At 40.5% G+C, this 15,179-nt stretch overlaps 1 protein-coding gene across 2 annotated transcripts in view; it reads right to left on the bottom strand.

Annotated features, from left to right (window-relative positions):
- ACSS3 (acyl-CoA synthetase short chain family member 3) overlaps nt 1–15,179 on the bottom strand; it is a 162,613-nt gene that overhangs the window by 14,439 nt on the left and 132,995 nt on the right. For both annotated transcript variants that reach the window (XM_043880529.1, XM_043880518.1), the window contains 2 exons: nt 7,072–7,153; nt 4,622–4,744 (listed from right to left, as the gene is read on the bottom strand). In XM_043880529.1, the coding sequence (XP_043736464.1) occupies nt 4,622–4,744; nt 7,072–7,153 (205 nt within the window). The remainder of the gene's footprint in view (nt 1–4,621; nt 4,745–7,071; nt 7,154–15,179) is intronic.

Below are 15,179 nucleotides of genomic sequence, written 5' to 3'. Positions count from 1 at the left end.
CAATGCTTGCAGCCTAGACGAGATCCCTGGGGCTTTCCAGGTGGCACTAGTGGTAAAGAACCCATCTGCCAATGCAGGAGACTTAAGAGATGCTGGTTTATCCCTGGGTCAGGAAGATCCCCTGGAGGAGGAAATGCCACCTCACTCCAATATTTTTTGACAGGAGAATCCCACAGACAGAGGAGCCTCATGGGAACCAGTCCATAGGGTCAAAAGGACAGACTGAAGCAACTTTGCATGCAAGCACAGACTAGATCCCTAGGTTAAACTCATAAGGTGCCCAGGAGACTGGCTCACTATCTTCCTTGGCATTTACATGTCAAAAAAGATGGTTTTAGAAGTTGGAAACATTGCTAGGTTATAAAAGTTAAGACACACAGGGCTATCTGCCTCCTGGAGAGATGTTATGTACATATCAAAGAGCTGGAGTTTGGATTCAGGCCATTATGTTACCAAGGAGACCTCTTTAGGAGGAGTGAAAGACAGTTGCCTCCTGCCTCTTTATAAGCAGAGAAAAGTTATTTTCCTTGTCTCTCATCTGTAGTGTGTCTGGCTACTTATGTAGAGAAATTTCCCATTGACTCTTGTTGGGTCACCTAGGGATAAGACCTAGAGAAAGAGAGCACTTACCATTAAGAAATCCGTTTTTGACCCAGAACATCACATCTACACATTAAGGGTAAAATTAACAAAGATAAATATTAACACCCCACAGCAGCATGGCCCAAAGTCCATACCATTCCAAGCACCCCTGGAATGAAGGGAGAGGTTCTCAGCAAAGAAATGGAAGTTACAAAAAGCAACCAAATGACCTACAAGAAGGGACAGGGGTTTCCCTGGTGGTGCAGGGGATAAGAATCCGCCTGCGAAGCAGGGGACCTGGGTTCAATCCCTGGTCTGGGCAAGATTCCACGTGCGGCAGAGCAGCCAAGTCCATGTGCCACAGCTACTGAGTCTGTGGGCTACAACTCCTAAGTCCCCGTGCCCAGAGCCCATGCTCTGCGACAAGAGAAGCCGCCACCACGCGCAGCCCCAGCACCGCAGCAAGGAGTGGCTGCCTGCCCCGATTAGAGAAGGCCTGCGTGCCGCAGTGATGGCTCAGTGCAGCCAAAAGTAAATAAATAACTTAAAAAAAAAACAGGAAACAAAAGGGAGAAAATATATCATGAAGGAAATAAAAAGAGAAAAGTAAAAAGGAAGCCAATAATAAACCTGAAGACATAAATATATCAATACTTCATTTAAATGTAAATGGTCTTAAAAGCATCAGTTTGGAAACCAAATTTTTTTTTTAAAACTTCTATTTATAGTAGCCAAAAAAACTAAATACTTAGACATAAATTAAGAAAATATTCTACATACTTAAACACAAAATGTTAATGAAACATCAAAAAAAAGACTAAATAAATGGAGAGGTGTATGAAATTCATGGATTAGACAATTCAATATAGTCCAGATATCAATTTTTCTACAGATTTAACACAATTGCAATCGCAAATCCATGCAAGATTAATTTTAACTATAGAAAAGCTCATTCTAAAATATATATGGAAAAGTAAAGGAACAGATATTCACAATAATTTTGAAAAAGTGGAGCAATTTTGAAAACTGTGGACACTATTCAATTCTTAGACATTATATAATGCAATAGTATCAAGTCAGAGAAGTATTGGTGAAAAGATAAGCACAGAGATAAAAAAAAAAAAAATGGAAGACACTCTGGAAAAAGAGCCACTCAAATATTGTCAGCTAATTTTCTACAAAGGTGCAAAGGCAATTCAATGGGGAAAGTCCAGTCTTTGTGACAAATGACACGTGGAGTAATTAACACCCATATTAAAAAAATCTTCAACATGTACCTTGCACCATATACAAAAAAAAAAATGCTCAAAATGTAAATGTAAGCTGATATAAAATGTAAAACAATAAAACTAAGGGTAAATGGCAAAATTACATAACATTTAGATGAAAACAAAGAAGAAAATATGACCTTGGTTTAGGAAAGAGTTCTTAGATAAATACCATGACCCATAAAAGAAAAAAAATGGTGAATTAGACTTTTGCTTTATTAAGATGGCTTAATCCTGGGTCAGGAAGATCCACTGGAGAAGGGATAAGCTACCCACTCCAGTATTCTTGGGCTTCCCTTGAGGCTCAGCTGGTAAAGAATCCACCTGCAATGTGGGAGACTTGGGTTCAATCCCTAGGTTGAGAAGATCCCCTGGAGAAGGGAAAGGCTACCTACTCCAGTATTCTGGCCTGGAGAATTCCATGGACTACACAGTCCATGGGGTCACAAAGTCAGGCACGTCTGAGCGACTTTCACTTCACTTCATTAAGCAGTAAAGAATTCACCAGCCGATGACACAGGAGATGCCACCAGACACAGGAGATGCAGGTTCATTTGATCCTTGGGTCAGGAACATCCCCTGGAGTAGGAAATGGCAACCCACTCCAGTATTCGCGCCTAGAAAATTCCATGGACAGAGAAACCAGGCAGGCTACACTCCATGGGGTTGCAAAAGAATTGGACATGACTGAGCGAGCAAGTATGATTAAGAGCACTTTTAAAGAATAAAGAGACCAGTCAGAGACTAGAAAATATAGGACTTGTATCCAGAATATATATATATATATATTTATATTTATATACACACACATATATGTATCTTCTTTGGTGAAAAATCTGTTAAAATCTTTTGCCTATTTTTTAAAAATTGGGTTTTTTTTTTTTCTTAGTGCTCAGTATTGAGAGTTTATATATATATATATAGGAGCCTGACAAGCTACAGTCCATGGGGTTGCAATAGTCGGAATCAACTTAGCAACTAGATCATCATCATCATCATATATATACATATATACATATACTCCCCAGGAGTTTATATATTTTTAAAAAATAGGCAGAAGATTTTAACAGATACTTCACCAAAGAAGACACATGAATGGCAAATAAACACAAGAAAATTTCGGTTTCTAACATCACCAGTCATTGTTGCTGTTGATTGGTCGCTCAGTCGTGTCTGACTCCTTTGCGATCCCATGGACGGTAGCCTGTCAGGCTCCTCTGTCCATGGGATTTCCCAAGCAAGAATACTGGAGTGGGTTACCATTTTTTTCCCCAGGGATCTTCTCAACCCAGGGATCAAAACCCATGTCTCCTGTGTTGGCGGGTGGATTCTTTACCACTGAGCTACCAGGCAAGCCACATTAGTCATTACAGACCAGCAAATTTAAAGCACAATGAGATACCTTTACATGTCTATTAGGATGATTAAAATTAGGAATAATGACAATTCCAAGACTAATAAAGATGAGATGAAACAGGAACACTCAGATTCTATGCATGGGAATATAAAATGGCACAGCCACCCTAGAAAACCATCTGGCAATTTCTTATAATCTTAAACACACACTTAACCAGTGTAACCCAGCAAACTCACTGTTAGTATGTAACCTAGAGAAGTGAAAACTAATTTTCACACAAAAACTTGAACTTGAATGTATACAACAGCATTATTTACAACTGCCTCAGACTAGAAGCACTTAAAAAACCCTTTAACGGTAAAGGAAACACAAATGGGTTAGTACATCCACACAATGAAATACCGCACAGAACCATAAAAGGACAAATTATTGATACACACAACAACTTGAATGGATCTCGAATGAAATAACCCAGTCTCCAAAGGTTACATACTGCATTATTCCATTTATACAACATTCTAGAGAAGGCAAAAACAACATAGGAACAGAAAAAAATTAGTGGTTCCCAGGGGTTAGGCATGGGAAGTGTCAGAATAAAGAGGGAAACTCTTTGGCAGTGCTGAAATTTTTCTTTACCCTGTTTGTTTGTGATGGTTACAAGAATCCATACAAGTAAAAAGCTCATAGTATTACACAGTAAGGGCTTCCCAGGTGGCTCAGCGGTAAAGAATCCACCTTCAAAGCAGGAGAGACACAGGAGTCATGGGTCCAATCCCCGGGTCAGGACGATCCCCTGGAGAAGAGGACAGCAACCCACCCCAGCATTCTTGCCTGGAGAATCCCATGGACGGGGAAGCCTGGTGGGCTACAGTCCGTGGGGTGGCAAAGAGTCAGACACAGCTGAGCGACTTAGCACAAACATTACACAATAAAAAGGAGCATTTTTACTCTATTTTAAGGTAAATTAAAAAAAAGAGAGAGAACATTTTAGAACACTCTTCTGGGGACTTGGTATAATTTACATTGGAAGAAAATTCTCAAGATTTTAGAGTACAATAGAATGTTTAAATATCACACCAAGACTATATACAAACCTGGTTATCAAACAGGAGCAAATCAAGATGCTAGAAGCAATCAAGTAGCAAAGATCGAGGAGCAAATGTATACAGACTCTCCCATAAGTTATAAATATATGTAAGTGCTTATGCTTCCTGTCTATCATGAGGCAGAAATCAGGGGACTATGGAGAACAGGAGAGAAAGGAAGGTGAGGGAAACACCCAAGTGACCACCGAGCCTGTGCCTCAAAGGAAGGCCCGATCATTTTTCAGGTCGAATGACAACCTCAGGATTGACTTTAACTTAGTTCTGTCCCTAAACACTATCTAGAATAAAAGACCAATATTCATCAATACCTCCTCAATGGCACCTGCAGAAATCCTGTGACCTGCAACATTTATCACATCATCAACTCGAGACATAACATAAACGTAGCCTTCTTCATCCATGTATCCAGCATCCATGGTGTCATAGTATCCCTGAAAATAAGAATAAATAATGTCTGATTAGCATCTAGTATTAGGTAATGTAATTATTTTTAATCTTGGTAAAATATAAAATATGATAGATTTGCATTTGGCTTTCTCACAACTAGCCTATTGAATTCCATTACTTCTGATTTTGAAAGCTTACTATTAATAGAATCTCTTTGCTCCCTTGACATTCAGGAATAAATTAAAGTGTTCTTATACATGTTGAAGCTAAGCATTTGGACTGAGAGTTTCAAAGTTTACGAACCCAATTTCTTCTTTTAATGGAGAAGTAATAGCTCAACAGTTCCAGTATGCTTTGGTATTGCAAAAGTAGTTCTTTGATAGATTTTCTGGGTTAATTTGTAAAGATGTTAAAGCTCTCTATTAAAAATTACAAAATAGACCACTAAGTTTTTAACATAGATTTGGATTGGACTTGAGCTTCAATGAAATTATAGCTAAATAGTAAGTATAAAACTTATTTTTTTGTCAACTCAGAGTAGTAGTACAGTTTCAGATGTCACAACAGAATGAAAAATCAAGAAGAATAAGAATTAGAAAGAAAGAAATATTCCTCCCCCTAATGCTTCAGAATTGCATTAATACCTGTATTATGAGCTTGGGCTTCCAGATAAATTCAGGCAAGTCACTATTTGTGTTTCTTAATCTTCCTAAGAATCAGTATGCTCATCTATTAAATCGGGTAATGGACCATGCCTTATAAGGCTCTGAGAAGCTTCAATGAGATGGAGCGTATAAAGAGGGCAGACTGAGGCACATCATAAATCCTCAATAATCGGCACCTCTCACAGCAATTACTGTAAGAAAGGCAATCTAGAATACAGTTAAGAACACGGGCTCTGGAGCCAGAAATTATGGGTCCAAAATGACGGGTCAGCTCTTTTACTCTAAACAGGGCGCAAGTTACTCAACCCTTCTGGTTGAGGTAACAAGACAAAGTATAGATTCATTATATCTAGTTTAATCATAAACTATGGTTTACGGGGCTTTGAAGGAGCTTTCAATTTTGTTAAAGGTGGTCATGTTGAAAACCACATGCACATATCATGTGTCACTGTCAGGGTGTAATTAATCACATCAGTACTCTGATGATTTGACTGGGGCCCATCAGGCAGATAGATGGGGCTTATTGGCGTCAATTTTACAGACAAATCTTCTCTGCCACAGTCCCTTGGGGCATGTTTAATCTTGGCTACTGAGGTCATTTAACCCTGAGATGTCTTTCTCAAGGAAGCTATTTTAATTCTTGTCATTTGTCTAGTTGATTAGGTTAGGTGTCCTTCACTCACAAATAATAAGGAGAGAATGCTAAATACTTAGACTCACCTTTGCTTTTTAATGCAATTCTAATCATTCATTCTTTTTTAACCCAGTGTATAATGAGGACCAGGTATTTCTCTAAGGGAAAGAAATAGAGGTGAAAAGACAGCAGCAAGATGAGAGTGGGACCCTTTTGCGCATTATCAATTATGTACTATTATAAACATAAACCACATGACCCTGGCACAGAGTAACAGGTAAATGATAAAGCAGAATGCAAAAAGACACTTTTTGTTATCCAAAGCACTAGAAGTTGGATGTCTTTATCCTGTATTTGTATTTCAAAATAAAGAACTCAGAGGGCACTCAGGAATGAATGCCAAAATAGGCAAAGAGATTTTAAAAAATGTACAATTTCTGGCAAGCAGAGCAAATGTTCCTCAAATTTTGCTCATACAGAGGAGGTGTGCATGAATGCTAAGTCGCTTCAGTTGTGTTTGACTCTGCAATCCTAGGGACTGTAGCCCGCCAGGCTCCTCTGTCCATGACATTCTCCAGGCAAGAGAATGGAGTGGGCTGTCATTTCATCCTCCAAGGGATCTTCCCAACCCAGGGATCAAATCCATGTCTCTTATGTCTCCTGTACTGGCAGGTGGGTTCTTTACCATTAACGAGGTTCTAACAACTGTCCAGTTCTGACCAGGTGTTCTCAGTCTGGGAGGAGGAATCCAATGCAAGAAATCATATAGAAAGTCTCCAAACATTTCAGTTTAGCAAAACCTCTCCTAAAATGAAAGGCTGGTAACTTTCAGAAAAAAATAAGAGAAACTGAGATATTTGTAGGTCCAGAAACTGATGAAAAACATATTAAAATGACTTATTTAGACATTTGAGCTTTGGGCATTCTTTCCCTCTGAGATCTGGAAACTGGTCCAGATAATCTTTAAGGGTAGCTTTGTGATCCATGATTCTAAGAGTAAGCTGCTCACTGTTATTACAGTGAACTACAGAGAAGTACGTAAGGTGAGTTTAAAGAATAATGAAATTCTTACTGGAAACTTTTCAAAGTATAAATGCTTGAATGCCTCTTGATTCTTCCAGAGTCCTGAAAAAGCTCCAGGTGGTAATGGCAACCTTATATAAAAACAGAGCATGAGAATTAGGATGAAAGTGGTAATAAAGACAGACTGATTAGAAGTAATAATTTTCCGCCATGATGGGTAAGAACAATTCAAATCCTACATTGAACTGTAACCCCTAAACCTGCTAGATAGATCATGTCTGACTGAGGGTGAAGCAGCTGACCAAGACATAGCAAAGTCACGGAGGGGCAACTGCAGTTTCTGAGAAGTGCATACAAGGCATGCCATCTTGGCATTCAGATAGTGATTAGCATCAGTCACTGTTTTGGTAAGACGCACAACATCTGCAAAAAGGAACCAGAAATGCATCATTATATTACTTTTTAAGGGAAATTTCCTTCCACCATAGGCAAATAAATCAATTTTTTTTTGAAGTATCAAGGTACCAACTGCCACCTTTGCCACTCTCGTTGTGCAGGGAGATGATCCAATGAAACACCTCATGAATAGTCTTATCTTCACAATCAATGCCTCCCCACTCTTCCTCTCCTGGTCTTCCTTTTCATGACAAATGCAGACCTATGTTATTTCTCACCCCTATGAGCCCATGAAGACATGTGAGCATATAAAATAGAAGATAGCATTTATCTATTCTTTGTAATCAATTCCCTCCTCAATTTCCTTCTTTTTTTCCATAGTATTAAACAGGGATTATACATAAGAATCCTCCTGCAATGCGGGAGACCTGGGTTTGATCCCGGGGTTGGGAAGATCCCCTGCAGGAAGGCATGGCAGCCCACTCCAGTGTTCTTGCCTAGCGAATCCCCATGGACAGAGAAGCCAGTCCATGAGGTCGCAAAGCCAGACATGACTGAGCAATTAAACGCATACATATGACAAGGGCTCCCCTCTATCTGTGCATGCGTGTTTGCTCAGTTAAGTCCGATTCTTTGTAACCCCATGGGCTTAGTAACCAGCCAGGCTCCTCTGTCCACGGAGTTTGCCAGGCAAGAATACTGGAGTGGGTTGCCATTTCCCACTCCACAGGATCTTCTAGATTCAGGGATCAAAACTGCTTCTCTTGTGTCTCATGCATCGGCAGGCGGATTTTTAACTACTGCACCACCTGCGAAGCCCATGTCTATCTATCTATTTTTACATAAATAAATTCTCATATCAGTGCCCTGTAGTAGTATCACCTATCAAAAATAACCACTCAATGTACTTTCTGGACACAGAAACTTTTGAGATGCTTTATAGTTTGTACATTTAGATACTGTAAAATGTAAAGATTTTCAAAACCCTACCCTCTGGTACTCACAAAAGACGCCCAGTGAAGCAGTGATTTCACAGCGCTGATGTGAGAAAATGGGAAGTGAAGGAGACACAGTGACTGCGGACATGAGGCAACATCACCCACTTCCAACCCCGGTATTAGGCTTCTGAGTCACTGAATTGTATTCTCACATTCTGCCAGGAGAAAACGCTGTTCCCGGTGGGATCGGCCATCCAGCTAGGACCGTCCTTTTCCACCACGTCTAGCCTGCCCACAGCTCTTCCCTTGGTAAGTCTCCTTTTTGTACTATTTTAAGATGGAGGAAAATTGTGACCCCAGGGTTTCTGGACCTCATTATCATTTCATAAAATACACGTGAAAGCATTTTGTAACCTGAAAAATTAAAAGCTACAGAGATGCTGCTGAATTGTTACGGCCGTTACTATTACTGTTCATCGCCAGCTTGCAGGAAGGCAGCAAGCTGAAGCGTGTCATCCCTTCAGGTCGTTTAACTGACTTTTCTGTGCGAGGCCGTGTTGGAGACAATGGAGCAGGGTGGGGTGTGAGGTAAATTTGAATGTACACGTTGGGTAGAGGGGGAGCAGTTTTGACTCAGTTCCACCTGATACAGAAATACACAGAACTGCTGATCCAAATTCTTAAACACATAACATTGCCCATACGAAGAACAATGCGTACAGACGGACATGCTGCTCAAGTGTCTCATCCATTGTATCTACCCCAAATGTAAGACTTTCAACATCCATGTACTGCCTCCTCCCAGTAAATAGAGACTTCTGAGTGTCTGCAATAATAATCCAAATGAGTTAGTACTTCATGTACAGAACGTGAGCTGCATTTCCTCAGTTAGTCGCTCAGCTGTGTCCAACTCTTTGAGACCAGATGGACTGCAGCACGCCAGGGTTCCCTGTCCATCACCAACTTCTGGAGCTTGCTCAAACTCACGTCCATCAAGTCGGTGATGCCATCCAACCATCTCATCCTCCGTCGTCCTCTTCTCCTCCCACCTTCAGTTTTTCCCAGCATCAGGGTCTTTTCCAATGAGTCAGCTCTTTGCATCAGGTGGCCAAAGTATTGGAGCTTCAGATTCAGCATCAGTCCCTCCAATGAATATTCTGGACTGATTTCCTTTAGGATGGACTGCGTTTTCTAGTGGCCTAGAATATACCTAATTCAGTGTATGCACATAGGACCAAGAGTTTAGCATTTTCTGGTAAGAATGTTCCTGGAGAGAAAAGGAAATCTTACATTTCCCAGAAGCTGATTAAGTTTGCAATCTCTGTTCTTAAAAGAAGACGTCCTGATGATGTTTTCTCTTACTTCCCGAAAAAGTTTGATACTAGGATTGGTAACATATAGATTGTGTGTTAGTCACTCAGATGTATCTGACTCTGCAACCCCATGGACTGTAGCCTGCCAGGGTCCTCTGTCCATGGAATTCTCCAGGCAAGAATACTGGAGTGGGTTGCCATGCCCTTCTCCAGGGGATCTTCCTGACCTAGAGATCCAACCCGGGTCTCCTGCATTGCAGGCAGATTCTTTACCACCTGAGCCACCAGGGAAGGCCAACAGATAGGTTATATTCTTATAATTAATTAAAGTCTAGAGGGTTACAAGTACAGATTGCGATTCCTTCAGAAAAATTAAGGAGACTTGCTTTCTCAGCCATTGCACAAAACTTTAAATATCTGCACAAATCTTCTGAAGAATAGGGACAGCAGGAATTTTTAAATCATCTGTGAGAAAGGTCTGCCTAAGTTTGGATACACCTATAGACCCTGGGAATTAAGTATAACACAGCAAGAGGATGATTCATGGAGAGGAGTATAGAATATTAAGGAGAAATACAAGGTCAAATATGAGTTTTAAAGAAGGACCAATAAAATGAAAAAAAAAAAAAAAAAAAAAGACCATGAAGAAAAAGAAGAAAATCAGAGCTGTATGAGAAGCAGGAAACACTAGTATGTGAAGAGCCTCCCAAGCAGAATTTTAGTAATACTGAGTGTTCAACAAGGTCAAGTGAAGGGCAAATTATTTTCCAAGTGGATTCACCAGAGGTCATGGAACTCAATGACTAAGATATTGTGAATCACCCCCAGGATCACCATTTCTGCAGAGGGAAGATGAAATGACTACAGTGATCAGGGAGTAATCAGAAAAGTGCAGATGGTAAGGTTAGACTCTACTTTTTAAAAGTTTGTGGGTGACTGGAAGGAGAGAAGCAAACTGGGGTTTAATGCAGAGAGACAGGCTGATTTAAGACGTGAAATACTTAAGCAGAAGTAGCCAATGGAGAGAGGGTGGAGATTTGAGAGTTAGAGAAGAAAACACCAGAAGAATTCTTTGATCATTTAATTAATTTATTCATTCATGCACACATTAACTCAGGCATTTATTTTCTGCATTCAATCAAGTATTTGTGGAGTGTTTGGCATTCCTCAATCACTGTAGGAGACACAAATGATAAATATATATAAACTATTTCCAAGATGCACAGAGATTCTGGCATATTGTATGTTATGGGAAATTAAGTATTTTTTTAGAATACATGTAGGGACTACATGACTAAAGACTAAAGAATGAAGTCTATTCCATTAAATTAATGACATAACATCAAAACATCTAGAGTGTTTATATTCAAGATATTTGTCAGGCAAATTTTACAGCAGATGGTTAAACCCTGTACTATCAGGAACTCTTGGAAGGGAAGTTTTTTTATCACCAGCCAAGGTATGGATCTGTGGCAAATGGCATATATGTCTGGTCCTAAGTCATTTTTGAGATGAACCCTAGGAAATGTCTTTATTGTCCCCAAATCTAACTGAGGAACAGGCAGGAAAGCAAGATATGAAGTTGCAGTTGACAATTAGTAGGATAAAGTAAGAGAATGCTACCCATTCTTCACTAATAAAGTCTGGTGAATTGAAAAATGCAAATGTTAATTGACTATTGAAAAGAGACTCTAAAGAAGGAACCTTGGAAGGTAACACTTAACAGTTCTAATGCAAAGCAGGAAAGAAGAGGGGGTTCCAGAACTGGAAATATCAGTGATTTTGTACATGAATATGTATAAAATATGTTGTAAGAGAAACAATAGTCTCCAGAAAAAAAGTTAGATGTATACAAGCTAGAGCAGAACTGGTTTTTGCAGTATTCAAAAGTAACACTTTTCTTGTTGCTAACCTAATGCTTATTCTGTATTAAATGCAGGTTTTACTTAGAAAAAGAATCCTTTTTTTTTTTTTTCTGTTGTTACAATAACATAAAAATTCATTGGAAAGGTAGACGGAAGGAAATTTTCTGAAAATACTAAGAAACATGCTGGTTAATGCCTTGTTGTTTGCAAGTTCAGTCACTAAGTCCTGACTCTTTGTGACCCCACAGACCGCAGTACCCCAGGTTCTCTCTCCTTCACTATCTCTCCGAGTTTGCTGAAACTCATGTCCATTCAACCATTTCACCCTCTGTCGCCCCCTTCTCTTTCTGCCCTCAATCTTTCCCAGCCATCAGAGTCATTTCCAATGAGTTGGCTCTTCACATCAGGTGGCCAGGTATTGGAGCTTCAGCTTCAGCATCAGTCCATCCAATAAATATTTAGGGTTGATTTCCTTTAAGATGGGCTTCCCTTGTGACTCAGCTGGTAAAGAATCCACCTGCAATGTGGGAGACCTGGGTTCGATCCCTGGGTTGGGAAGATCCTCTGGAGAAGGGAAAGGCTACCCATTCCAGTATTCTGGCCTGGAGAATTTCATGGACCGTACAGTCCTTGGGGTCACAAAGAGTCAGACTTGACTGAGCAACTTTCACTTTCCTTTAGGATGGACTGGTTGGATCTCCTTGCTGTCCAAGGGACTCTCAAGAGTCTTCTCTAGCACTGCAATTCAAAAGCATCAATTATTTGGTGTTCAGCCTTCTTTATGGTCCAACTCTCACATCTGCACAAGACTACTGGGAAAACCACAGCTGGGACTGTATAGATCCTTGTCAGCAAAGTGATTACTCTGTTTCTTAATACACTGCCTAGGTGTGTCATAGCTTTTCTTCCAAGGAGGAAGATTCTTTTCTTTTCCTGGCTGCAATCACCATCCTTAGTTATTTTGGAGCCCAAGAAATAAAATCTGTCACTGTTTCCACTTCTCCTGTTCTATTTGCCATGAAGTGATGGGACTGGATGCCATGATCTTCGTTTTTTGAATGCTGAGTTTTAAGCCAGCTTTTTCACTCTCCTCTTTAACCCTCATCAAGAGGCTCTTAGTTCCTTAGAGTGGTGTCATTGGTGTCATCTGCATATTTGAGGTTGTTGCTGTTTCTCCTGGAAATCTTGATCCCAGGTTGTGATTCACCCAGGCCAGTATTTCACATGATGTACTCTATATATAAGTTAAATAAGCAGGGTGACAATATACAGCCTTGATGTACTTCTTTCCCAATTTGGAACAAGTCTGTTGTGCCATGTCCAGTTCTAACTGCTGCTTCTTGACCTGCATACATACCAGGTAGTCTGGAATTCCCACCTCTTTAAGATTTTTCACAGTTCGTTATGATTCACAGTCAAAGGCTTTCTTCAATGAAGCAAAAGTAGATGTTTTTCTGGAGTTCCCTTGTTTTTTTCTGTGATTCAACAGATGTTGGCTCTTTGATCTCTGGTTCCTCTGCCTTTTCTAAATCCAGTTGTTATATCTGGAAGCTCTCGGTTCACATACTGTTGACATAGCTTGAAGGATTTTGAGCACTACCTTGCTAGCATATGAAATGAGCACAACTGTATGGTAGTTTGAACATTCTCTGGCATTGCCCTTCTTTGGGATTGGAATGAAAACTGACCATTTCCAGTCCTGTGGTCACTGCTGAGTCTTCCAAATCTGCTGGCATATTTAGGGCAGCACTTTAACAGCATCATCTTTTAGGATTTGAAATAGCTCAGCTGGAATTCCATCATCTCTACTTCGTTCATAGTAATGCTTCCTAAGGCCTACTTGACTTTACACTCCAGGATGTCTGACTCTAGATGAGTGATCACATTATCACGGTTAACCGGGTCATTAAGACCTTTTTTGTACAGTTCTTCTTTACATTCTGCCACCTCTTCTTAATATCTTCTATTTCTGTTAGGTCCTTGCCGCTTCTGTCCTTGATTGTGCCCATCTTTGCAGGAAATGTTCCCACAGTATCTCTAATTTTCTCAAAGAGTTCTCTAGTCCTCCCCATTCTGTTGCTTTCCTCTATTTTTTGCACCGTTCACTTAAGAAGGCTTTCTTTTCTCTTCCTGCTATTCTCTGGAGCTCTGCATTCAGTCGGGTATCTTTCCCTTTCTCCTTTGCCTTTTGTGCCTTTTCTTTTCTCAGCTATTTGTAAGGCCTCTTCATACAACCACTTTGCCTTCTTGCATTTCTTTTTCTTTAGGATGGTTTTGGTCACAGTCTCCTGTACAATGTTATGAATCTCCATCCATTGTTTTTCAGACACTCTGTCTACCAGATCTAAGGCGCTGATTATCATCCTTCAAATATAAGATCAAATGCTACCACCCTGTGATATCTTCCCTAAGTCTTCCCAGAGTGAAAAGGAGAGCTCTGTTACAATCCATCCAATTGTGAATGTGGAGTTCCTCTTAAAGAATATTTTTTCCAAGTGTTAGTCTCTCAATTGTGTTTGACTTTTATGCAACCCCATGGGCTGTAGCCTGCCAGGTTCCTCTCTCTGTCCATGGAATTCTCCAGGCAAGAATACAGGAGTGGGTTGCCATTCCCTTCTCCAGGGGATCTTTCTGACCCAGGGATCAAACCTGGGACCCCTGCATTGCAGGCAAATTCGTTACCATCTGAGCCACCAGGGAAGCCCATTCTTCCCAAGGAAACCCTTAAATAGCTAATGAAGGAAGAGAAGATCCATCACTGTAGAAGGTAAACATCCCTGACCAATCTGAAAGATAAAACTCCTAGGTGCCTCCAATCCCACATAAAGGATGGTCTATATTCAATACTCCGTCAGGAATGCCCATTTGTATCAGAAATAAAGACAAAACTCCTGTTCCCTAGAGAATTCTAGAGGCAGATCCCAACTTGGCACTCTCAGAGTTTCCTGTGAGGTCTTCAGGCTATACTGGAGATTTTCCTATGAAGCTATTTTTCATCTCCCCAGAAGTGACTTAGTCGGCCACAATTTCTTTCTCTTTGGGTAGACAAACAACTGGGTAAGAAATGTTGAGTTGTAGCTGTCTAACTATTAATGATGTTTAGATTTTAATGATGTTTTAGATAAAAAATGAGATAATATATGTCCCACTGCCTAACTCACAGTGTTGTTTTAAGGCTAATAAAAGATCATACTAAAATCTGCATAGGAGATTAGGAAGGAATGGGGTAACACCTCCATGCCACCCCTGGTTTAGTCAAAGGATAGATACACTGGTGAACCAAAGGTATCCTGATCTTCTCCCAAGACGGCAGCCCAGTGAGTGACCAAGTCACTCTTGCCAAACTGTAAAGATGTGAACAAACAATAAGGACCAAGTGTTCAATATCTGGAGGCTGAGAAACTGGCAGGCACCAGAGTAAAAGCCCCTCAGACGAGGCCATCTGACTCCCTGGCGCCCCATTACTGCCTGCAGGGCACAGGCCAGCGGGACACGGCAGGAGGCAGACAAGCTGCGCTTCCAATAGCAACAACCCTGTCTGGTCAAAGAAAAACGTGTGTCCACGAGTCAGGAGGAGTCAGAGACCTCTGGCTTTAATAACAGTGAGCGCTGTGGCCCTGAGGAAAGCAACTGCAGTTCAACTTT

This window comes from Cervus elaphus, chromosome 3 (genome assembly GCF_910594005.1).
Source record: "Cervus elaphus chromosome 3, mCerEla1.1, whole genome shotgun sequence".
Classification (NCBI taxonomy): domain Eukaryota; kingdom Metazoa; phylum Chordata; class Mammalia; order Artiodactyla; family Cervidae; genus Cervus; species Cervus elaphus.
This window is presented reverse-complemented; position numbering and strand designations above follow the sequence as displayed.